The sequence below is a fragment of the Pseudorasbora parva genome, chromosome 14 (genome assembly GCF_024679245.1).
Source record: "Pseudorasbora parva isolate DD20220531a chromosome 14, ASM2467924v1, whole genome shotgun sequence".
NCBI lineage: Eukaryota > Metazoa > Chordata > Actinopteri > Cypriniformes > Gobionidae > Pseudorasbora > Pseudorasbora parva.
Window position 1 is genome coordinate 27,857,679 of NC_090185.1, and position 23,056 is coordinate 27,880,734.

A 23,056-nucleotide genomic window follows, 5' to 3' on the forward strand; every position below is an offset into this window, starting at 1 on the left:
CCTATCTATTACGCCAACTGTAGGCTATAGCCTACCACTAAAGTACTTTTGTAAGGGTATTATTAGAAAATTGACTACTTTAATGCTTAAATAATGCTTTTAAAGTATTACATTCGCTGTTTTATATTTTAAATACTTTTATCATTCGACGTCCCAACAAATACTCACAGCAATGCGCTTCCCACCGTCCGCTTTTGGATACTACGCGTGACGCGGTTGGTTTAAAGGGTCATGATTGATGGGTGTTTATCCAATCAGATGTCAGTATCAGGTCGCGTATCAGCTTCAGGGGCGGGCGCTGTGCCAACTCGCAAAAAGTGCCACGACTCCAAAAGTCAGCGGCGATTCTTTATCACTGTGAGTTTCAACGCAGGTAAGCGCACGCTTTTTATCACACTTGTGTTTTTTCATCTACCAATGCGTTTGCTCTGTGATTTTGCTAAAGTTTGCCAGTCTGACAAAGCTGTTTTGGTGAAATATTGATGTTTAAGTTGTGTTTTGAAAACAATTTGTATTCTATAAGATGGTTTGAACTTTTGTGATGTAACGTTACTCTAATTCATTTTCTTCTGCTCGAGCGTACGTGTCCTTACTGATGCTTTCATTGACTTTGTCACTTTATTTTTTTAGACTTTCGTGCTTGTACCGTTCCGAGTAGTTATTGTTTGTTTGTTTTGTATCTTTTACATTTGATTTAAAATATTATTCGAGTTTGGAGTTTATCAAGAGCTAGTTCATTTGAAGGTTTAACAACTGTAAAAATAGCCAAAAGGTAATCGTATCTTCCTAAAAAAATGTAATGAATGAATCTTGTTAATAATCCAAAATGTCTATTTACCAAAAACTTTACATTTGCCCTTTTTTTTATAAATATCTTAAACGTGTTTAATATTTATGATTTTTTTCCCCCAAGATAAAAAAGCAACTTTTACAATGTGTCAAAGCAAACGAATATCATTAAGAGGATGAATGGGTGCAAATAATCATATGGCAAAGTTACCAGAATACTTTTTAAATTATTTCACCCATTATTATGTAACGTCAGCGACTCAGCGATGTTGGTGAAAGGGTTAATGTCCAAGTTACATATGAAAGCAGCCCCCTTTCAGATTTGGAGTATGTGTCCTGCATTAAGGAACTCTTCATTTCCTGTGTCTGCGGAGTCCCTGTCTGCATGGGTCCATATTAATTTAGGATCGCTACATTGATAATTTTTGGAAAATATTTGAAAGAAATAGGCTTTTTTTGTGTGAATAAAGACCTATATGGTTAACTTGGTAAAAATATATATATATCACAAACAAGCCAGAAGCTTTACCATGATTTTAGACATGCACCATGATACTACAGAGTTCTTTGAAGTAACTCATAAATACCATGGTAATTGTTCCGTACAAATACTGTGAAATCAATCACCATCTGATATCAACATCACTATAGCCAAATTGTTTTTTTGTTTTTGTTTTGTAATGGGTTGCTATAGGTCATTCAATAAAACAAGACATCATATAGATTAGAATGCTTGTTATACTGTTAAGAGTATTTAATTCAAGCCCAGTCAGTATTCTCCCCCTTACCTGAGTGCATGCCTAAGTCAGATATTTAGAGACCCCCTCTCTAGAAATTCCAGGCAAGAGTTGCATTGGCGGCCTGCTAGTGCAAACGTGAGATTGGGGGAAGGTTATTGTGGTCTGCTGCACACAGACCTGTCCCCTGGACACTGTATGTATGCCCCTCTCTGTTTGTGTGAGGGAATGTTGAAGAGTGCGGTCTCGGCAGGGTGTTGCATAACATGAACTCTAGTAGGCAAAAGATATGGAGGTGCTGTTTTCAGGGGAGAGATTTTTCACCCTGTCTCAAGGCATATATTTTTTTGACATCCACTCAGCAGCAAAGGTTTATTTTTTATTTTTATATATATATATTTTCTTGCCCCCTCATGGAAGCCAAATACATGACCAGTTAAATAACTATTAGATGACCAAGCAGAATAAATTACTTCTAGGTGACATAATGCTGATGAATAGGATATTACTGTCAGTAACAGAAAGCTTTTGCTTTTTCTCAATGCTGCATCCATATAGGTGGCAGTATAAAGTCATAGACCACAGCTGTATTAATAATAATAATGATGTTTTATTTATATAGCGCCTTTCCCATGCTATATTATTCCCATATCCTATATTAGCCAATGAGACATTAACAAAACCTTAGTGTATTTTTAATGTGAAAACATTTGTGAATTAACCAAATTAATGTGATTAACATCTTCCAAAACATTGTGTATTTAAAGACATCTACGATTGGGGGCATTTTTCTGTGAGAATTTTTTTAATAATACTTTGCGGGACATACTTTAGCATTGGTTCTTTTGACTCCTACAACTTCTTGTGTGAAATGTTCAGAGGATGGTGTTGTCCATTTACATTGAATAGTCCTTGTTTGCAAATTTGAGTGTGTTTTGTATTTTTGTAGGATCAGGATTAAAAGGGACAGGACTGAGCAAAGATGGATGTGTACGACCCTCAAACTCTGGGAATTGTGGTGTTCGGTGGCTTCATGGTGTTCTCCGCCATTGGCATTACGCTTGTTTCAACCTTTTCCATGAAGGAGACATCTTATGAAGAAGCCCTGGCCAAACAACGGCAAGACTCAGGCAAGATCCAACCCCAGCGCTCTGACAAGAAGAAAAAGACATCCGAAAAGAAAAACAAGGCCAAGAAGAAGGAGGAGAAGCCAAATGGGAACCTTCCAGAATCTGAGCCCGAGTCTATCCCTGAACCTGTGGTTGAGAACAGTGAGCCCAAAGCATTCCCTCAAGTTGAACAAGAACCCCAATCTGAACCTGTGCCTGTTCCAGAGCCTGAAATTAAGCCCAAGCCAGTTGTACCTGAACCAGCTCCTAAGATTGTTGAGTGTGCTGCCCCTCCCACTGTAAGTGCTGTGGTGGTCCCACTTGCTCCTTCCCCAAAAGAGAAGAAAAAGAAGAAGGTGGCCAAGATGGAGCCAGCCCCCGTCAAGCCTGTGGAGGTCCCAGAAGTTGTAGTTAAGGTGGAACCAGTGGTTGCAGAAGTGGCGGTGAAAGCAGCAGTTGCTCCTGAGGTTGCTGCTCCCCCTAAAGCTGAAGAACCCAAAACTGAAGCTCCAACCAAGAAGAAGTCAAAGAAGAAGGCTGAGCCAGGTAAGTCTCCTTGGTCATGTCCACCTACAATGGTTGTAGCAGTTCAAACTTGCAATGCTTTCAAAACCCTCATCAGTCAGTCCTAATTTTGAGTTTCTTTGAAGTGGCTTCTGTGGAAATGGTTGATGTTCCCCAGCCGTCACCGTATAAAACTTTGGTCTCCAGCCTGAATAGTGCATCGTTCAGTGAATCAGAGACCCAGAAACTCTTTGAGATCATCAGCAAGAAGGCAGGAAAGGACTCCTGGCAACTGGTACAAAGTCTACCTTTCTTAAAACTGCTAATACTTGTCTCCTTCTGGTAGCACTCACGTCTATTTCCTTCTTTCATTGGCAGGCATCTCAGAAGGGTGACCCCTTGGCGGCCTTGAAGAAGCAGCTGGAGGAGAAAGAAAAGCAGTTGACCGCTGAACAAGGCAACGTAGCTGCAGCCAAAAACCGTGTCCGAGAGCTTACCAAGGTAATGCATGCCAACGGATACAAGTAAACCAATGAGGTTCAAACTAGTTTCTACTCATGATCAGGCTTTTTCAGTGCAGTCATAAGTGGATTTTTTTTCTTTCTTTTTTTGATCCTGGAGTAATATTCAATGATGGATTGGTCATCCATCCAGGGTGTTTCCCTGCTTATGCCTGAGTTGCTGGGATAGGCTCCAGCATGCCTGTGAACCTACAAAAAACAAGCCGTTTGGAGAATGGATGGAGCAATGTTCCTATCGAAAACTAGTCTTAACCCAATCCCTACCTGTACACCAACCATAACCATTAACTACCTTAAAATCAGAGACATGATTAGTTGAAAGCACCTCACCATAAGCACCTAATTCTAACCATTTCCCGATCTAGACAATTTGATTGGTTGATGGATATGTTGATCAGGAATGTTCTACTTGTCGAAATGACATTAACCCTGTGAGTTTGGATAGTGAAACATATCTGACTCTCATTGCTCTGACCAACAGGAGATGAGTTCTGCAAAGAGCAAGATGACGTCCATAGAGAACCATATGAGCTCTGAGCTGAGCGCCCGTAGCCAGGAGATCGCATCTCTTCAGGCTCTCATGCAGACTTCTTACCAGGAGCATGTCAACGAGACGCAGCAGCTCAACGACAAGGTCACAAGTCAACAGCCTCTCACACTTTTTCCCTCTTGCTATGCTGTGTAGTGGGTTTTTAGGTAATTAAATGTGTTATGTGTGTTTCCACAGATCCAAAGCCTGCAAGAGCAGTTAGAGAATGGACCGACTGCTCAGCTGGCTCGTCTGCAGCAAGAGAACTCTATTCTCAGAGATGCCCTCAATCAAGCCACTAGCCAGGCTGAAAGCAGGTATTTTGCACAGTCGCCTTATATGCCTTACAGTATAATCGATGAAGTGTCAAAGTTTCGCCCCTCTACGGACATGAATACCAACACTAATGGATAACACTGTTTATTATTAACGCACACTTAAGGCCCCAATATACTTATACAAGCAACGAACTGACCAAACAAACTTGTGTGACGTCATTTAGAGCAAAATCGGGCCGAAAAGAAGTTTGTTTTGGGATTCTGAAACGGCTTGCCAAACACCTTTTGTACTACCATTGGCCTGTGGCGATTACGTATCGGTTAGGTGTGCACAGAGTGGTGTGAATGATCCCTACGCCATACTTAGGATTCACCTGGTGGATGCCAAAACAGGTGGAAGGGACCTCACCCATATCTAGAGACCAGAGATTTGAGCATGGGTTCTTTTGTTTTGAGCCAGTAAACAATTGCCCAGATCACCCTAACAACCATATGACTGCTCTAAAACAAATTCATTATTCTTAAAGCTCACAACCTGTATCATCTACTGTTCCCATTCCCCCTCTTTCTCCCTTTGTAATTTCCTGTCTCTTCTCTGCTGAATACAAATGAAAGTGGCAAAAGCCCTAAAATAAAAGCTACACACTGCAAGCTAACGCTTAACTTGCCTCCAGTTATAAAATGTCTATCTAACCATTTCCTTTATGTGAATCTGTGGCTTTTTCACATGCACAGGCAGAATGCAGAGTTGGCGAAGCTGCGTCAGGATTGTACGCGCCTAACCCGAGAAGTGAATGAGCGCACAGCTGCTCAGCATGCTGAGGAAGAGCGCAGGAAGACTCTTGAAACCAAGATGGTCACTGCTGAAGAGCAGCTAGCGCAAACACAAGTGAGCCCTGACCCCTGACCTTTTTCCTTTTTTCTCATCTCTCTGAGGTGATTGTGGTCTTTGTACCATGACAATTCTGTTCCCCTAGGTTGGAATTTCACAAGATGCATACCCTTTAAAAGCAATGCCTTTCTGTCTTTGTGGTGACTTGTATTTTTCTTAGGACATTTTGTCTGTTTGTGTGTGGGTGGGTGTTTATTTTAGGTTTTTTCCCCAGTTTAGCTATGTAAGAAATGTTAGCCCCTGTGGTTAAAACGCCCATGTTGGATGTTCAGCAATAATACATTCTTTGATATTAAAGGGAAAGTTTGCCAAAAATGAAAATTCTGCCATCATTTACATTTGTTGTTCCAAACCTGAATGACTTGCATTATTGTATACAATGAAAGTAGATGGTGAACTGGGGCTATCAGCTTCCAAAAAGGACACAAAAAATGCTATATCTCAATGGAATCCATACGAGAGCTTTGCATTTGACTTGACAAAGTATTGTATGGCTGTATTGAATGCTGTTTTGGGGTGAAATTATACTCATGACTATCTTCTGTGTCTGTGTTTAGGCGTCCCGTGTGGAGGCAGAGCAGGCTTTGAAGAAAAAGTTGGATCGAGTCTGTGAAGAACTTTGTGAGGCTCAAAAAGGCAGCACCACCCTACAGGCTCAAGTAGATGCAGTAAAAGAGCAAACCAAGACCCTTACTGGTCAGTACACTCAAACAAGCACATCTTATTTCCCTTGATATGTATTCCCTTTGCTCAGTGTCCAAATGGAAACATTTAACCCTCGTGGCCTCTTTGGTCAAAAATGTTTTGAAATGTTTTTTTTTTTTTTTTTTTTTTGCTTGATCGGAATGGGATGACACTTGGCGACTTTAGTCACATTAGCTATGTGAACACACAATAAATCATAGACATGATTCAGATATGTTAAAGTGTTGAATAAAATCACACTTGGCTCAACATTGGAATAAAATGGGCGACATGGGAAATAAATGGAAAAGACAAAAAAAGAAGAAAAACTCAGACTTTTGGTGGTACAAACTACAAATCAGCCACTGTGCAGTAATGAAATGAAGGGATGACACTCTAAAATATAAAGTGCGCAATATAGACCCACCCCTCCCCCCATATATATGAACTAGCATGACTATAACACAAAGCAAGTTTTTTCAAATGTGTGAAATAAAATCAATAATTCAGCCACAATGCAGTAAAAAGAACCAACAGCAAGGAAGATGTTACACAAGAGTACAAAGCAGACTCAAACACACTTACACATACAACACTATTATACACACACACAGATTAACTGGTGTGCCTGTAACAATATGGTAAAATTGAGCCAGGAGGCTCATAAGAGGTTGAAATCAGATCAGACCCTGTGATAAAGCATACCTTTTTTCGTTTTTGTTATATTTTTATTGAATTTTGATGTTGTGTGTAACAAAATGCCCTCTGTGCTTCGGTTTGAACGTACTAAAATTGCAGAAACTGATGCTTCTAATTAACAAAAAAAACATGAGAAATTGAGAATTCCACACCTTAATAAAATCATTTGTCTAAAATCCACTAGAGAATTTATAAGCCAATTTATTATCAGCAAAGCATCTAGTGGTTACACCATGACATTGCATTACATTGACAAGTTTTTCTTGTTTTGCTCGAACCAGATGGCACTAATCTACCTTCAAAAATACATTTTTTAATTGCTTTGTCTCTAGCCTAGAAATCTAGACACACCCTACCAGCAGCAAATGCAAAATGTGACAACTCTCCGTTGGCTTACGAGCTTAAAAAAAATCAAACTCTAGTCAGGCCAATTACATTGTGTATATTGTCAGTGGCGGGCTTAACTTAAGCCCCTTTCACACTGCGATTCCGGCAAATACACGGATAATGCGACCCGGCATTTGTTCCCGGACCGCTAGAGTCGGTCCATTCACACTGCCAACGAAATACCGTAATATATGCGCTTTCACACACAACCCGTAATGGTCCCGGATCGAGTTGACACGTGACATCCGGATGTGACGTATAATGTACGAGTCGAAAAAGATTGGCGCCAAAGAATAAGGAAAGGCAAAACGGAAGTGTTCTCGTTGCTTTGTAAACATGGCTGTTGACCAGCAACTAGCGGCATTGTTGACCGCATCACGTACCGTTGCACTGAGCTGGCGAAAGATCTCCGCTTCAGCACGGATAGTAAGGAGCTCCGTGGTCTCGACTTGTGTCCAGTTTGCGCACATTTCTGCTTGTTTAATTTGAGTTTCTTTTGTATACGAACACTCTCTGCGTTTAAAACACCGACTAGCTCTTCTGGCACTGCAGGGTTGTATTATTGAAAAAACAAGCTCTGGGAGTCGAACGATAACTACGTCATCACTACGTCACATCCATTGCGACATTAGTTTTGGCTTTTGTTCACACAGCGCTCGCCCCGGATCGAACCCCGCAATGTTACTAGGTCCCCGACCCGGGTTCAATTCGGTAGTCAATTCCGGGACGTGGTTGCTTTCACACAAAAGGCGACCCGGCAATGTTCCGGGAATATTGCGGGTCCGACGTGCAGTGTGAAAGGGGCTATAATGATGGCAGAGTTGCGACGGTTCCGCATGAACTTCCCTGCTAACAAAGAACAGCACTGAAAAAAATCCCTCAAATTCTAAATAATAATAATAAGGCTTGAATGTACATTGATGTGAAGAAAATGTGAGTGGTGCATGCAGTGGCAAAACTCGAGACCTGGTTGCTACGGTGACGCAAAAGAGGCCATCCCCATATCTGTACAATGTTTTGGAGCTTATGGCTTTTGGCAAGCACCACTAATAAAAAATGATTGAACAAAAATATATTACATTGGTTTTTCTTGGGGAAAAGTTTGAAAAAAAGAGGACCATAGGGTTAAAGGGGTCATATTTTATTTGTAGCATTTTATGTTTTTGTACCTTTTAAGATGGAACTTCCTTTTATTTACAGAACTCCAGGAGCGTATGCGTGTTACTGAAAAAGAGCTGAAAGACAGATGTGAAGAGCTGGAGATATTGAGAGCACAGCTGTCTCAGGCACCGCAGGTTACTGAGGAAAAGCCCTCTGTGGAAACAGAAGCAACAGTACAGGCTGAGATCCAGGTACACATTTTTGGCACTGTGGTGTAGTTGCCAATGCAATGCACACAAACTAGTTTTTTGACATTCATCGGATTTTAAAATCAGATGCTGTACTGTATGTAAATTTTGGAATGGCAAATAATGCTGTTCTCATCCCCATTTTGATTCCGTACAGAAGATCAACTGCGAGGAGGTGGAACGGTTGCAGAGCAGGTATTGTAACTGTTTGGATTCATTCGAGTCACTACATTTACAGTTGCATTTTTATATTCAAAGTTTAATGGTAACGTGAGTGTTTTGCCAAGACAACAAGCCTAAACTTCATAAACTGTAAACTTGTTCCTCAAATCTGATTGGTTGATTGGAATGTTGTTCAAGGATCAACAAAGGAACATACTAAACTTGGTTAAATCACATTAACTGTGTTTTGATACATTGTGTCCAGTCTAAAAGAAAGGGAGGACCAGCTCACATCACTGGAGGCGGAGCTTAATCGGATGAAGGAGGAGCTTGACACTATAAAGAGAGCTCAGGCTGAGGAAAATCAGAATAGGTAATAGATGAATGTAATTTATCTTAAAACTTAGATGGAATCAGTCACACCTGTTGTTACTACGACTTCAGTTGTCTGTGAATATGCCACACTGGTTTAAACATGGACTCGTTTTTTTTTTTTTTTTAGGGTAAATGAGGCGGACACAGAACGGAGGGAATACACGGCTGAGATCGACCTACTTAAATCCAGGTATACAATACAGCTGATGCTTTATTTAATGAGGTTTTGTACACAATTTGGATTAATTAAAACAATTTCTTCTTCTATCAGTCTGAAAGAAAAGGAAGATTTGGTGGCATCTTTACAGGCTCAGCTGGAGAAGATGGATAGTGTGAGTGGAGCATATGATAATTTAATAATATTTGCATGTGCGTAATACATGTGAATTGGTTTATAATTTTATATCCGCAGGCTGATGCTGTCGAAGCTGAGCCACCGTTTGAGAAGTAAGAGATTTCTGTTGCCAATTCCTTCAGATATTTGTTGTCTCTCCCCGCCGGATGCTTCTGATAATGACTGACTTGTTTTTGTGTCTCAGTCTGGAGAAGGACGCACGCATGATCTTGCTGGAGGAAGAACTTCAACAGCTTAAAGAAGAGATGGAGCGAGTGAAGGCCAAGAGCAATGTGAGTTCATCTCTACCCTACACGTCCACCCATATGTATTCAACCTGTCCATATTACATCTACCTACCTGTCTATCTATATCAAACTTTCTTTCCGGTTATATCTACCCAAGCCGTTGGTCCACGCTTACCTATGTGTCCTTCCATATCTACCCAGCCTGTTCATATATACCAACTCATCCATTCATATCTACCAAACTTCTTGATAACTACCTACTCATCTGTCTCCTGTCCATCCATGTTTAACTACCATTCTTTTTCATATCTACCTAACCTATTGGTCCATGTCTACCTATGTGTCCATTTTTATCTACCATCAATCCATATCAGCACATCTTGTCGATATCTACTCACCTGTCTATATCATATCTGTCCATCCATCTTTAACTACCTTTCTTTTCGTATCTACCTAACCCACTTGGTACCTGTGTCCATTCATAACTACCCAAGCTGTGTCCATATCTACCCAACCTGTTCATGTATGCCTACCCATCCATCTATCTACCTACCTATGTGTACCTACCTATCTATTCATTTCTACCCAACTTGTCTGTATCGACCTACTCTATCCATCCTGTCTGTCCATACCTACCTAAATATCCTCCCATATATATATGGCCTGACTGAACATATCTACTCTACCTGCACATCCCAATTATCTACCCAACCTCTTCATATATATATATATACCAAGTCAACCATTCATATCTACCTACCTATGTATCCGTTTTATGTACCATCAATCCATATCAGCACAACTTGTCGATTATCTACTCTCTTTTGTCTATATCTGCCTGCATATCCATATTTAAATACCTTTCATTTAATATCTACCTAACCCATTGGTCTAGGTCTATCTATGTGTCTGTCTATATCTATCCAGACTTTCTGACCATAACTACCCAACTCGTCCATATCTACCTACTTGTCTATCTACATCTGCGTATCCATATATCTAACTGCCTCAAATCTATCCTACCTAAATATCCGCCCATATCTACCCAGCCTGTCTGAGCGACCTACTTACCCATCCATATCCACACAATCTGTCTGACCATATCTAGCTTACGTTTATTTCCATCTACCCGACCTGCCCATATAAACCTATGGTACATCTGAATTTATCTCTCCATCCTTATCTTACTGCCATCTACTCAACCCACTCATTCATTCATACCTACTTGCCCATCCATGTCGATCCGCATCTAATTGTGGTGTGTGTTCAGGAACTGCGAGATAAAAACTATGCCGCAGTGGAAGCCCTAGCTGTTGCTGAGAAGCTGAGTGAAGAAAGACTGAACCAAGCCAAAGCCGCACGGGTAACGCCGAAATAAACACACACAGTATAAACATGCACTTACTTGTATATCTACACAATACTCACAAACCATGATGAATGAAGTGTTCATTATCATCAAAATGCTGTAGTTGGCTACAACAATTAAACATTTTGTGTGGTATAATTTAATTTGGTGATCAAAGCCTTATGTGTGTGTATGTAGAGTGAAGTTGAGCAGCAGCTGAGCTCTTTCCAGACCGACACCAGAAATGCTTTCCAGACGCTCTTCCCTCACATCAGCATAGAAATGCATCAGGTTAGAATTCCCTTTTTTTTCTCTCTGAAACATGAACCTGTGAATGCATTTAATAACGTGTGAATACTTTTTTAGAACACAGGTCATTTAATATAAATTTTGTCTTTTCATTTGCAATGAACATACATGTATGTTGTAGAAGAACTGGCTGGAAGCATTGACACACGAAGCACAGACGGCACTGACACAGACTCGGCAGAGTCCAGCAGAACCGCAGCACACAATGTCAAGCTCGGATGTGACGGTGAGAGATCCTTTCTATGGACGCACACCTGCAATGCGCGGTTGTTCTCTTCTCATGTCTCGTGTTCATGTGTCAGGATCTACAGCAGAAACTCGCCCTATCAGAGGAGAGACAGATGTCACTTCAGGCCGAGTGTGAGCAGAACAGGTCAATGCTCAGTGAAACGGTACAGTGGCATGCTCGCATTCATCATGCAAACATAGACAACATCTTATTCTTTAAAGCAGTTTTTTTTCTATCTAAGAAATAGACAGATATGTTTAAACTTATTTACATTTGCATGAGATTTAGAAGTGGCCCCTCTGAAGGTACGTTCACACCAAACGCGAATAGAGTCTGGAGCGAATGATTTCCATGTTAAGTCAATGGAAAGGCGCGTTGACGCGCGTCTGGAGGTCCTGCGGCGCAATAGACGCGTTTCGCATGGCGCAATGGACACGATTCCGCCTCATTCTCGCGAATAACACTAATTTGAAGCGAGTGGTGCTTTTTGTGCATTCACGCGTTTTAAGTGAATTCGCTTCTACGCCCGAGTTGAAAAATTTGAACTTTGGCATTAATTCGCTGCTTGCTGCTGCCTCGTGATGAGAAACCCTGCATATAATTAAAAAAATACTGATATTTTGTCACTAAATGTAGTTTTAATGCTTTTCAGTTGATAATGTAGTTGTTTAAAGCTAAAATATGTGGTTTACCTAGGATGTTTTACTCATAGTCATAGACAGAGCCTATTTAAAAAGAACACCCTTTTTGGAGTGGTGAGATCCAGGCAATCTCCGGGCGCTCCCCGCTCGTTAACCCCAGTGAGAGCAGCCTTTCCTCGGCCAGTCCTTCTGGCGTTTGCCGCTGGCTCGGATGTCTATGTAGAGGTTAAACATGACATATACTTCGTCTTGTGTACATCTAATGGGCGATCTTTGGTCCAATTAATCTGTTGTTTACCAAATAATTTTGACTGAGGGCAAAGTGAAGTTTCATAACTTTATATTTTATTTAAATATACATGCAGTGAAGATGTGGCTTTTAATGCTTAATATATTTCACCTGGAGCGCCTTTAACGCACGTCTATTTCGCTTCAAATGCTCGATTTCTTCTGCAAATGGATTCAAAATGTTCACGAGTCAAATTAGACGTGGTAGACGCGATTTTGACGCTCAATTCGCATTTGGTGTGAACGTAGCGTTATGATGGAATCAAAAACAAAACCTTCAAACAGCCAAGCCAATAGGTGTCAGTATAAATCTGAATGCAAGAGGAATCAATTCGCTGTTCACGCGCTATCTGAAATTGATGGTGAAACTTAGCAAATTAATCCGCAAAACGCATGCGTGCAGAACCTTGGGGCCTGGTGCGTACATATCACGGATCAACTATGATCTGTTTAACCCCTAGCATAGAGCACACTGATGACGGCTAGAGCGAGAGCAAAACCTGAACACTAAAGGGCGGGACAGCACATATTTTCTTAGTTTTTCAATTTCGGAAATGCCGTTTTCGGCGGTCTAAATTTCAGTGCATCCACATTAAAAACCCTCATTACGGCCAACTCAGGGTTTACAGATTCCGGTCTGAAAGTCCTTGACCTAAAGGTTTTTGGCTGAACATTGTGTGTTTTGTACAGGAGAGCAAGCTGAAAGTTCTGCAGATGAGTGTGGAGGAAGGCGAGCGGCAAAAACAGACGGTAAGAACATCCTTCAGTGACGCTGGATTTGCGTAACCGTTTACTACGCGGCAGTTGTGCTGAAGTGTGGATCTCCCACAGGCTCTGGATCAGGTGAAGGTCCTGGAGGAGATGGCAAACGCAGAAACACAGGACATCAATCAGGTTCATGCTTACATTTGACATCGTTCTTCGGCTTTGGCGATTTGTTGTCGGGTTTCTGACTCGCGTTCCTCCAAAGAGTTTCTTTCTGTCTGTGCAGTGCAGAAGGAGAAGCTTTGGCGAATGTTCACGCTGTTCTTGTTAAAACCTCCTGTTCCTCTGTTCTCTGTAGCTGAAGGGGCAGGTGATGCTTTTGGAAGCCCAGCTGGAGAAACAACTGGAATCCATAACTATCAGTCAGACGTACGCAGAAGAAATGTCTCAGGTGAAACAACTCACTTTTCACTATTTTGTTTACATTATATTCATGTTTATTTACATTTCAATTCGTTTTATCTACATGACAGCTAAAAGCGGAAACGTTTTTATGGGGGTCTGAAAACAGGTTTCAAAGTGCAAATGTAAAGTAAATGCCTTTTACTCGTTCAGTCAATAGGCACTGAGGTTGTGTTTCATTACAAAGTGACATCGACAACTACTGGCCTGGCATGCATAATACGTTTCTGCAGATATGTGTGAATGGGGATCACTTTGACAATATTATCGTCCATTTTTAGTACAACATCGTTGTGTTTTAATATTTAAAGTTATTTGTTTTTATTCTAATTTAAACATTTTATTTAAATTTAAAATACAATTATTATAGGATTTAGATTTTTTAAAAATTTAATTCCATTTTGGTTTATCTTGATTTATTATGAAGTGGTTTTATTTTATTTGTATTTGTTTACATTTTTATTGTTTAAATTTTTACAGAATTTCACATATTTTAGAATTTTTACAGTTTAATAATACAACATTTTTAGTTGTTTTTGCGGATCCGTGTGCACGGGGGTCACTTTGATCTTGTTGTCTGTATGCGAAAAATACAAAGGAAAAACGTTTCTGTTTTTATTACATCGTTGTCATGTAAACATACCCTAAACGACTCACTGACATTTACGTTAACACGTTTGAATATGTTGTCATATTCTTCTCAGCTGAAGGCTTTGTTATCAGAAACTCAGGCCCAGCTGGTATCAGCCAAAGCAGAGGCTCAGGAACAGAGAGCAGAACTTTCTTTGGTAAGATTAACCTCGGTTTGTCTTATGTTGCACATGCAGCTTTCTACTTTGATTGACAGTTGTGCGTTACAGGTCAAGCAGGAGCTACAGGAAGCGAGTCGGCAGGTAGAAAACGAGAAGAGCACACAGTCCACTCAGGTCAATACTGGTTGTGCTTGTATAGTGTGTATTAACTGTATCTGTTGCAGTGGCTTTCAGTCTTTCTCATCTCCCATTGTGTGTTTTGTGTTCTTCTTTTAAAAGGCTCTTGGTGAAGGAGGGTGTTGCATGTCAGTTGTGTAATATGTTCTGTCTGGCTTTCTTTTCTGGCATGTTTTTTTTTTTTTGTCTTTAGGAGTTCATGTATACATTCGCTGTATTTGGGTATTGTAACTGATTAAACTTGAATCTCATAACAGGTGAAGATGGAGCTGGAGGAGGCAACAAATGAACTGCAGACAGAAGAGGACATTCGACAGCAGGCTGCAAACAACCATGAGCAGGTGACAATTTAGATGCATTAACGACAGCACTGAAGCTACTCCAATCAGTATTATGGACTCATTTCGCCCTTTTTTTTTTCATTTTATTTACATTTGATAATTTAATTTAAAATGAAAATATATTCATGTTGATGTTATTTAGAAAATTAAATTTAATTGATTTTGTTTAAAATTAAATATTTTATGAATTTTGGAAAAATACAATTAATTAACATTTTGAATGTTACATTAAAACACAATTATTGTAGTATTGAGTTTTTTTTTCCCGCATTTTGGTTTTCTTGGATTATTAATTAATAATTATATTAATTACATTTCAGTTAGTATTATGGATTTAGGCCCTTTTTACTTTTTCTTATTGATTTGGTTTTTAAATTTTTGGTTTTTCCTTTTAAATTAATATTATAATTGTTAGATGTTAGAGTATTACATTTTTAATTATTTTGCTTTACATACAATTATTTTAGCATTGTAGCATTAAATTTTGTTCCTTTTGGCATTTTTTTAACTTAAATTTCCTTTTATTTAAATGTATTTAATTACATTTAATTATAATAATTAAATATGTTTCTTTTTAATAGATTTTTGTTTTAAATAAAATTAGTTTTAATATTAAAGTGTATTCATTTCAATGTTTTTTTTTATTTGGGTTTGCTTTTAATTGTAATTTGCTTAATTGTAATTTAATTAAAATATTTTTATTTGATCTTTATTTTAAAATAATTAAATTGAATTTTGAATTCCATTTTCACTTCAATCTATTTCCAATGATCTCATTTTATTTATTTTCTTTTAAATTACAAGTATCTGAAATGTTTTCATATATATATATATATATATATATATATATATATATATATATATATATATATATATATATATATATATATATATATATATATATATATATATATATATATATATATATATATATATATATATAAAATTACATTTTGATTATATTTTAATTACAATATTATTTAAACTGTTAAATAGCATTTGAAATTACCGGTGTGTTCACGTGCATTTTTTTGTTCACATGCGCAGAAGTGCCTCAAGGATCTCAAGGTTCAGTCAGAAGAGCTTAAAGGTGCTGAAGAAGAACCAACTGAAGAGCTAAAGGTTCCTACAACACATCTTGAACATTTCAGGTACATACTCCGCATATAGAAGAACTCCGCACTCTGATGGTGTGTGTGTGTGTCTATGTCAGGAGAGACTGGAGAAAGAGAAGAAGTTGACGCAAGACCTCGGCCAGGCAGCCTCTGAACTGCAGCAGGATGAAGAGCTTGACAAAGAGAGGGAGAGCATGAAGGACCTGCAGGAACAGTCACAGGGCAAGGTACATTATAAACACGCTTAATAAAATCTCCCTTGTGAAAAAAAAGTGCACTTTAGTGTACTTTTATAAAGTGTACTTATTACACAGATAATATACTTATACTAAATACACTTAATTGTGCAATTAAATGCAATATTTTCGGTGTACTTAACACACATTATATGTAATTGATTTCAAATTTATCACATATTAAGTTGAAATAAAATACAATAAGTTGCAATTAAGAGTGATTTTTTGGAACAACTTAAGTGGTACTTAAATACAACTTTATATGTACTTTCATAATCGCTTCTAGTGTATTAAAATTGTAATTAAAGTGCACTGCTCAATGTACTGACAAGCAATTAATGTGAACTAAAACATACTTTAATGTCAGCTAAATATACACTTAAGTGTGAATTAAATGCAATGTTTTCGGTGTACTTAACACACATTATATGTGATTAATTTCAAATTTATCACATATTAAGTTGAAATAAAATACAATAAGTTGCAATTAAGAGTGATTTTTTGGAACAACTTAAGTGGTACTTAAATACAACTTTATATGTACTTTCATAATCACTTCTAGTGTATTAAAATTGTAATTAAAGTGCACTGCTCAATGTACTGACAAGCAATTAATGTGAACTAAAACATACTTTAATGTCAGCTAAATATACACTTAAGTGTGAATTAAATGCAATGTTTTCGGTGTACTTAACACACATTATATGTAATTAATTTCAAATTTATCACATATTAAGTTGAAATAAAATACAATAAGTTGCAATTAAGAGTGATTTTTTGGAACAACTTAAGTGGTACTTAAATACAACTTTATATGTACTTTCATAATCGCTTCTAGTGTATTAAAATTATAATTAAAGTGCACTGCTCAATGTACTGACATCCATTCTACTGTCTTAAAAACAAGCAATTAATATGAACTAAAATATACCTTAACGTAATTTACATGTACACTCTAATATAATGAAATACATTCATAATTACATTTTTCAAATAATACAGCTGCAATTTCGTATAATAAACACATCCAAATTTAAATCCTCTACATTTATTGACAAAACAATCTGTAAAACAAATATACAAAAAAAACTTTTTTTTGATGCCCAAGAAAAACCCAAAAAACTATTTACACAAACACAAGAACATATGTATTCTGTCAATTTTATCATTAAATTCAAGTGATGCCATATTGATGCTCTTTAATGTGACATGACAGATCACTGTAAAGACACATCAGTTCAAGCAGCAACGCGGCACGAGTGAATGTGATCACCTTGTCATAGTCATAGAATAAACATGAATTAACATCAGAAGGTATGTTAAGGATACATTACAACTTACTAAAATGTATCACATTGTGTAATCGTTCAGTGTTTCAACAGCAGAAAGATGTCGATAAAACACGAGAGAGATGAACTCTTTCACTAAATGTATGCATTATATTAGCCTATATATTCATCATATTCTACTTAACCTGAAAACCTGAAAAAAAATCTAACCTATAATTAGATTTATAAGTTAATGCATGAGAAGTTTACACGTTTGCATACAATGCAAGTGCAAGTAAGGCCTCCCTATATAGTCTACACTATACAGCATTCTTTGTCGTTTGATTAAACAGAAACAACAAGGCAATTATATATTACATTCTGAATCAAATTATAATCTTTGTGTGCCCTTTGTTAGAGTTAAGCTTGGTAAAACATCCTTCAAATATGTCGCAGCCTGATTGGAATTTGCTCCAGACTGAGTTGAAGCTAAAAGATCTGGTGACATTTAGTCATTTTAAAATTTTACTTCATCATTTTGAGAGTAAATTAATGGTGTGTAATTGTTTTTGACTGGTTGTATGTTTTATGTTTTTTATGTGACTTTTTATGTATAACTGTACATGCAAACACAGCTGGCTATCTTGGCCAGGACAGGACATTTTAATCTCAGTGAGTTTTTCTCCTGGTTAAATAAAGGTAATAATAATAATAATTAGTAGAGATATTTTTTATATTATATTTTTAATTCTATAAGAAACCTTTAGTTTAGGACAATTACAATTTGTTCAGTAAACCAATAAAAAAGAAAGCATTTTTATATTTAGTGTTCCTCCCCGAACTGTCAGCTTTGTGTACTGTTACACCCCTATTATTAATGCAATCTTAAAATCAAAAGTTGTATATGTTAATTATTTAATGCATTGTTAACTTGCATGAACAATGACTATAAATTTAATTAACCAGCTTTGAACTATAATTTATTAAGCAAGGTCAACCACTATTAATAAACACTGTAAAAAATTAAATAAAAGAAATAAATAAAAATAAATCACCGTTAGATCATGTCGGCCAATACATTAAATAACGTTAACAAATTAGATCTTATTGTAAAGTGTTACTGAACTTATAAGCTCTTAAACCTTTTCTAGCACCAAAATTAGGACCAAAAGGTTTATTCTAAAATCTTATTCCAGCATTACAGTGAAAGAAAAAAAAAAAGAAAGAAAAAAAACCTGAAGAACTCCAAAGGCACACAAAATTGTTTGTCACCAACTATTTTCAAGTTGTTTGGAAAGTGCTGTTTATGTCAATGTCCCAGAAGCTCTCCATCAGTAGGAAACTGGTGCACCATCTCTCCACAGTAGATGTGAATGGACATGTTCCAAAGAGGCAGGAAAGCAAAAAAAGATATACCTTGAGGAAAGAAAAAGAAAACGCAAAGAAAAAACTTGTTTATAAAACAGATCTATCCATTATTATAATTGGCTCAATTAAATTAAAACGATAGATGTACAGTATATATTCACACAGCAGTATCTGTATGAAAAAAAGAAGAAAAAAAAAGAAATAGCCATAAGAGGGATCATAAAAATGAGCATGTTGTCTCTTTTTAATCTAGTACTGCCCTGATGAAGCAGTTTATTCTGCACGGTGTGTGTAAGCTTTTGACCACAACTGCATCCCCTATGTGATGAATTACCTCAGTCATCAGGGTAGAATGATTGGAGAGGTTCCTTCACGTATCCCACTGAGCACATCATCTTCACTGACACTGGACTTTAAAAAGAGAGAACATTTTAATAATGTTTTTTATTCCTACTTTACAGGGAATTAAACATAGATAAATAACATAACTTAAATATAGATAAATAACCCAAGACAAATGTAAATTGAGACAAGTATTTTTGCATTTTTCCTCATCTTGCCTTGCTAGTTTATTCTTACCTCGCACCATCTCCATGAAGGATGTTCCTGTATTTACCACGCCTGGCACAGCAATGCTGCGGCTCCATTCCTTTGGGTGTGTGGCCTGTAAAATATATAATGATTAGGGGATCTGTAAATGCACAAGTGGGAATGTATTACTTACAAATGGACAAGATGCAAAGCATTTAAAAGCTAAAGACTTGATAGCAATGTTTTAGCTTGTGTGATCAGTGTCATGGCTGGGCATAAATTCATAATTAACATTAACTTGACCACATCAAGATGGCTCTGTAATTCCACACAGCTTGCACTGGATCTCCAATAACAAATCTGTATTGATCCTACAAAATAAAAAATAAAATAAGATAAGCACAAAATATTAAAAACACAAATAGTACTTTAACATCTTACTCTCCAAATGCAAAAAGAAAAGAACATATTAAAATCATTATTTCATTACTGGTTGTTATAAGTTAATATATGGAATACATGTATAAAACGTTAAATGTCTTCTGTCCATTTAAAAAGTAGGAGTTTGATTAAAATATTGTATTTACAGCAGGCAGATTCATTGAACATGCCCACACCGGCGATCACATTCCGATTTATGAAATTATTATATTGCAATCTTAGATACATGAATATGAATAATACAATCTTAGATACATAGGAAACATGATTAACGTTAATTCACCTCCCGAGTCCCTCCCGAGTCCATAGTGCGTCTATCCTATCTGCGATTAAACTAAATAACTGCACCGTAATAGGGAGCTACCATGTTACGGTGAAAATGTAAAATCAAGAGAGCTTATATCAAGATATACTTACTTGACTCGTTATTTGTAGCATATAACGTCTCATCTGTAATGATCCAAACGGTTCGCTCCTCTGTTGTCTGTTGTCCTTCAGCTTCATTACGCATCGGGATGACGCAAACATGGCAGACCGCGCATTTTTCAAAATCATGACGTAGTATTTTTGGCGCATGCGCATTGAAATATTAAGTATAAACATAAAATAAGATATTTAGTGCATTAAATGTTGATTATAAATGACGTATTAATTATCCATTTCTGTTCAGGTTGTTCTAACACACTGTGTAGTTGGACTGTATTTCAGAGAACTTGACTCATTCACCTAACTAAAAGTCAATCATGTTTACAGTGAGTCTGATTAAAATTAAATGTAGCCCATTTTAACTGAATTTTAATGCAAATTAATTAGGTTTTGATTTGTTCAACTTTTTCTTGCAATTAATGCAATTAAATGTGTGTTTAATCGCCATACAACAACATAATATTGAAAGTAGGTTATTCTGTACACAGATGTAAAGTAGCCTACAGTAAATTAGACAACTCCTCTCATAAAGATTGACAATGTCAAATTATGTAGAAAACTGACACTTGGAGATGAGTTCATAGGAGCTAGTTATAACATTTCAACAGTATGTTGTACTGGAGTGTAAGCGAGTGAAATTTTGAAGAAAAATACATTAACCAATGTAAATTTGGACAACTCATTTTTTTTTTAAATCATTTATTTTCCATGTGCTTTGTCATTAGTAAAATAAGTGCACTTTATGAAACAAACTCATAATTAAAATGGTTTAAGTAAATTTAGGTGTAGACATTATTACAAGGTGCATTTTTAAAAAGTGCACTTAAGTGTGTTTATAAATATTGTCATACAAGTGTACTTTCTGTAAGTGAAAATTAATTAGATATTATTACAAAGCGCACTTATTAAAAGTGCACTAAAGTGGGTTTATAAATATTGTCATGAAAGTGTACTTTTTAAAAGTACAAATTAATTGTATATTATTACAAAGTGCAGTTATTATAAGTGTACTAAAGTGTGTTTATAAATATTGTCATGAAAGTGTACTTTTTTAAAGTACAAATTAATTATATATTATTACAAAGTGCACTTATTATAATGTACTAAAGTGTGTTTATAAATATTGTCATGAAAGTGTACTTTTTAAAGTACAAATTAATTATATATTATTACAAAGTGCAGTTATTATAAGTGTACTAAAGTGTGTTTATAAATATCGTCCTGAAAGTGTACTTTTTTAAAGTACAAATTAATTATATATTATTACAAAGTACACTTATTAAATGTGCACTAAAGTGTGTTTATAAATATTGTCATGAAAGTGTACTTTTTAAAAATACAAATTAATTCGATATTATTACAAAGTGAATTTTAAAAAAGTGTACTTAAGTGTGTTTAGAAATATTGTCATTAAAGTGTATTCTCTTTAAGTACACTTAAGTGGCACTTAATTTTAATTATATCATATTATCTACAAGTGCAGTTTTTAAAAAATATACTTTAAATATATTAAGTGCACAAAAAATACACTTTCAATACAATTAAGCACACTTCTTTTTCACAAGGGCTTATTGTATGTGATTGTCAGTAACATTTAAAGTCGGCTTTAAACGAAACTTGCTAATAGTCTTTTTGTCCCTATTGTGATGTGAAACTGCTCGAACAAGAATAAATGTAAGGTTGGACTTGATTTTGTCCATTGGGGAATTGATTGGATGGTTGTGGTTGCTATTGGTTGATCCCATGTGAGTGACCGGTTCCTCCGCCTTCACGCCAGTAAACAAATACTGCAATATTCCATAAAAAAACAAGAATGGTCAACTTTGATCTCATGGTGACTTTAAATGGAGGTTGATTGTCTAATCCTTTTGTTTTGTTTTTCAACAGGAAACTGAAGAGTCAAAAGAAGGGACATCTGTTTGACAGAATAAATCCCAACAACCTTGTGCCTTAATTATTCATATGCATTATTTACTTTTGTATTATCTTCTACTGTAGCAAATGTACCGGCTGTTATTAGCCAGTGAGGATTGTTAAGGGAGGAAGCATAATATATTTTTTACATTTTGTTAGAGCCGTTATTAGGTGACCAAACACCTAAAGTTATCAAAAACCGCTCAGTGTTGAAAGGGATGAGCGCTTGGGTGAAAGATACATGATGATTTGTGCAATTGCTCTCTTTATCCTTTGTTTGCATGTTCTCAGAGTCAAAAGAAGGAACATTTCATGTTGCAGTAATGCAGCATAAGCTACTACACTTTTGTAGTTGGCTGTTAACAAATGTGACAATATTATAATAAAATATGTACTTTAACTTGTGGGTTGGTCTTCTTTGTTTAAAAATAATAATAATCACACACACACACACACACACACACACACACACAAATATGTGTCTTGTCCTATTGAGTAATGGACTCCACTAGACTCCTGAAGGTGTGCTGTGGTATCTGGCACCAAGATGTTAGCAGCAGGCCCTTTAAGTCCTGTAAGTTGCGAGGTGGGGCCTCTGTGGATCCCACTTGTTTGTTCAGCAAATCCCACAGATGCTCGACTGGACTGAGATTTGGGGAATCTGGAGGCCGTTAACACCTCAAACTTGCTGTTGTGCCACTCAAACCATTCCTGAACCATGTTTGCTTTATAGCAGGGCACATTATCCTGTGCTCTGGGTCAGCATGGCTACCCTGACTGGTCTGCGGCTATGGAGCCCCATATAGAAAAAACTGCGATGCACTGTCATCTTTTGACACCTTTCTACCAGAACCAGCATTAACTTCTGGAGCAATTTGAGCTACAGCAACTCGTCTGTTTGATTGGAC

The 23,056-nt window shown here is 36.9% G+C and overlaps 1 protein-coding gene and 1 long non-coding RNA gene across 2 annotated transcripts; one reads left to right on the forward strand and one right to left on the reverse strand.

Annotated features, from left to right (window-relative positions):
- Positions 1 to 235: 235 nt before the first annotated feature.
- On the forward strand, positions 236 to 22,548 carry rrbp1b (ribosome binding protein 1b). Its single transcript, XM_067416140.1, has 28 exons — positions 236 to 373; positions 2,476 to 3,181; positions 3,286 to 3,434; positions 3,518 to 3,640; positions 4,142 to 4,294; positions 4,388 to 4,506; positions 5,203 to 5,356; positions 5,917 to 6,055; positions 8,330 to 8,481; positions 8,636 to 8,673; positions 8,906 to 9,013; positions 9,143 to 9,205; positions 9,287 to 9,347; positions 9,428 to 9,462; positions 9,555 to 9,642; positions 10,868 to 10,960; positions 11,144 to 11,236; positions 11,376 to 11,480; positions 11,557 to 11,646; positions 13,103 to 13,162; positions 13,244 to 13,306; positions 13,476 to 13,568; positions 14,284 to 14,367; positions 14,440 to 14,505; positions 14,766 to 14,849; positions 15,897 to 15,971; positions 16,063 to 16,191; positions 22,122 to 22,548. The coding sequence occupies exons 2-28, from the start codon at positions 2,509 to 2,511 to the stop codon at positions 22,155 to 22,157; spliced, it is 3,126 nt and encodes a 1,041-aa protein (XP_067272241.1). The 5' UTR covers positions 236 to 373; positions 2,476 to 2,508; the 3' UTR covers positions 22,158 to 22,548.
- Positions 18,310 to 19,664, reverse strand: LOC137039564 (uncharacterized). The gene is made up of 3 exons (XR_010897696.1): positions 19,416 to 19,664; positions 19,171 to 19,247; positions 18,310 to 18,884 (listed from the first exon to the last, which is right to left on the reverse strand). It is a non-coding gene; the product is annotated as an uncharacterized lncRNA (long non-coding RNA).
- Positions 22,549 to 23,056: the final 508 nt, after the last annotated feature.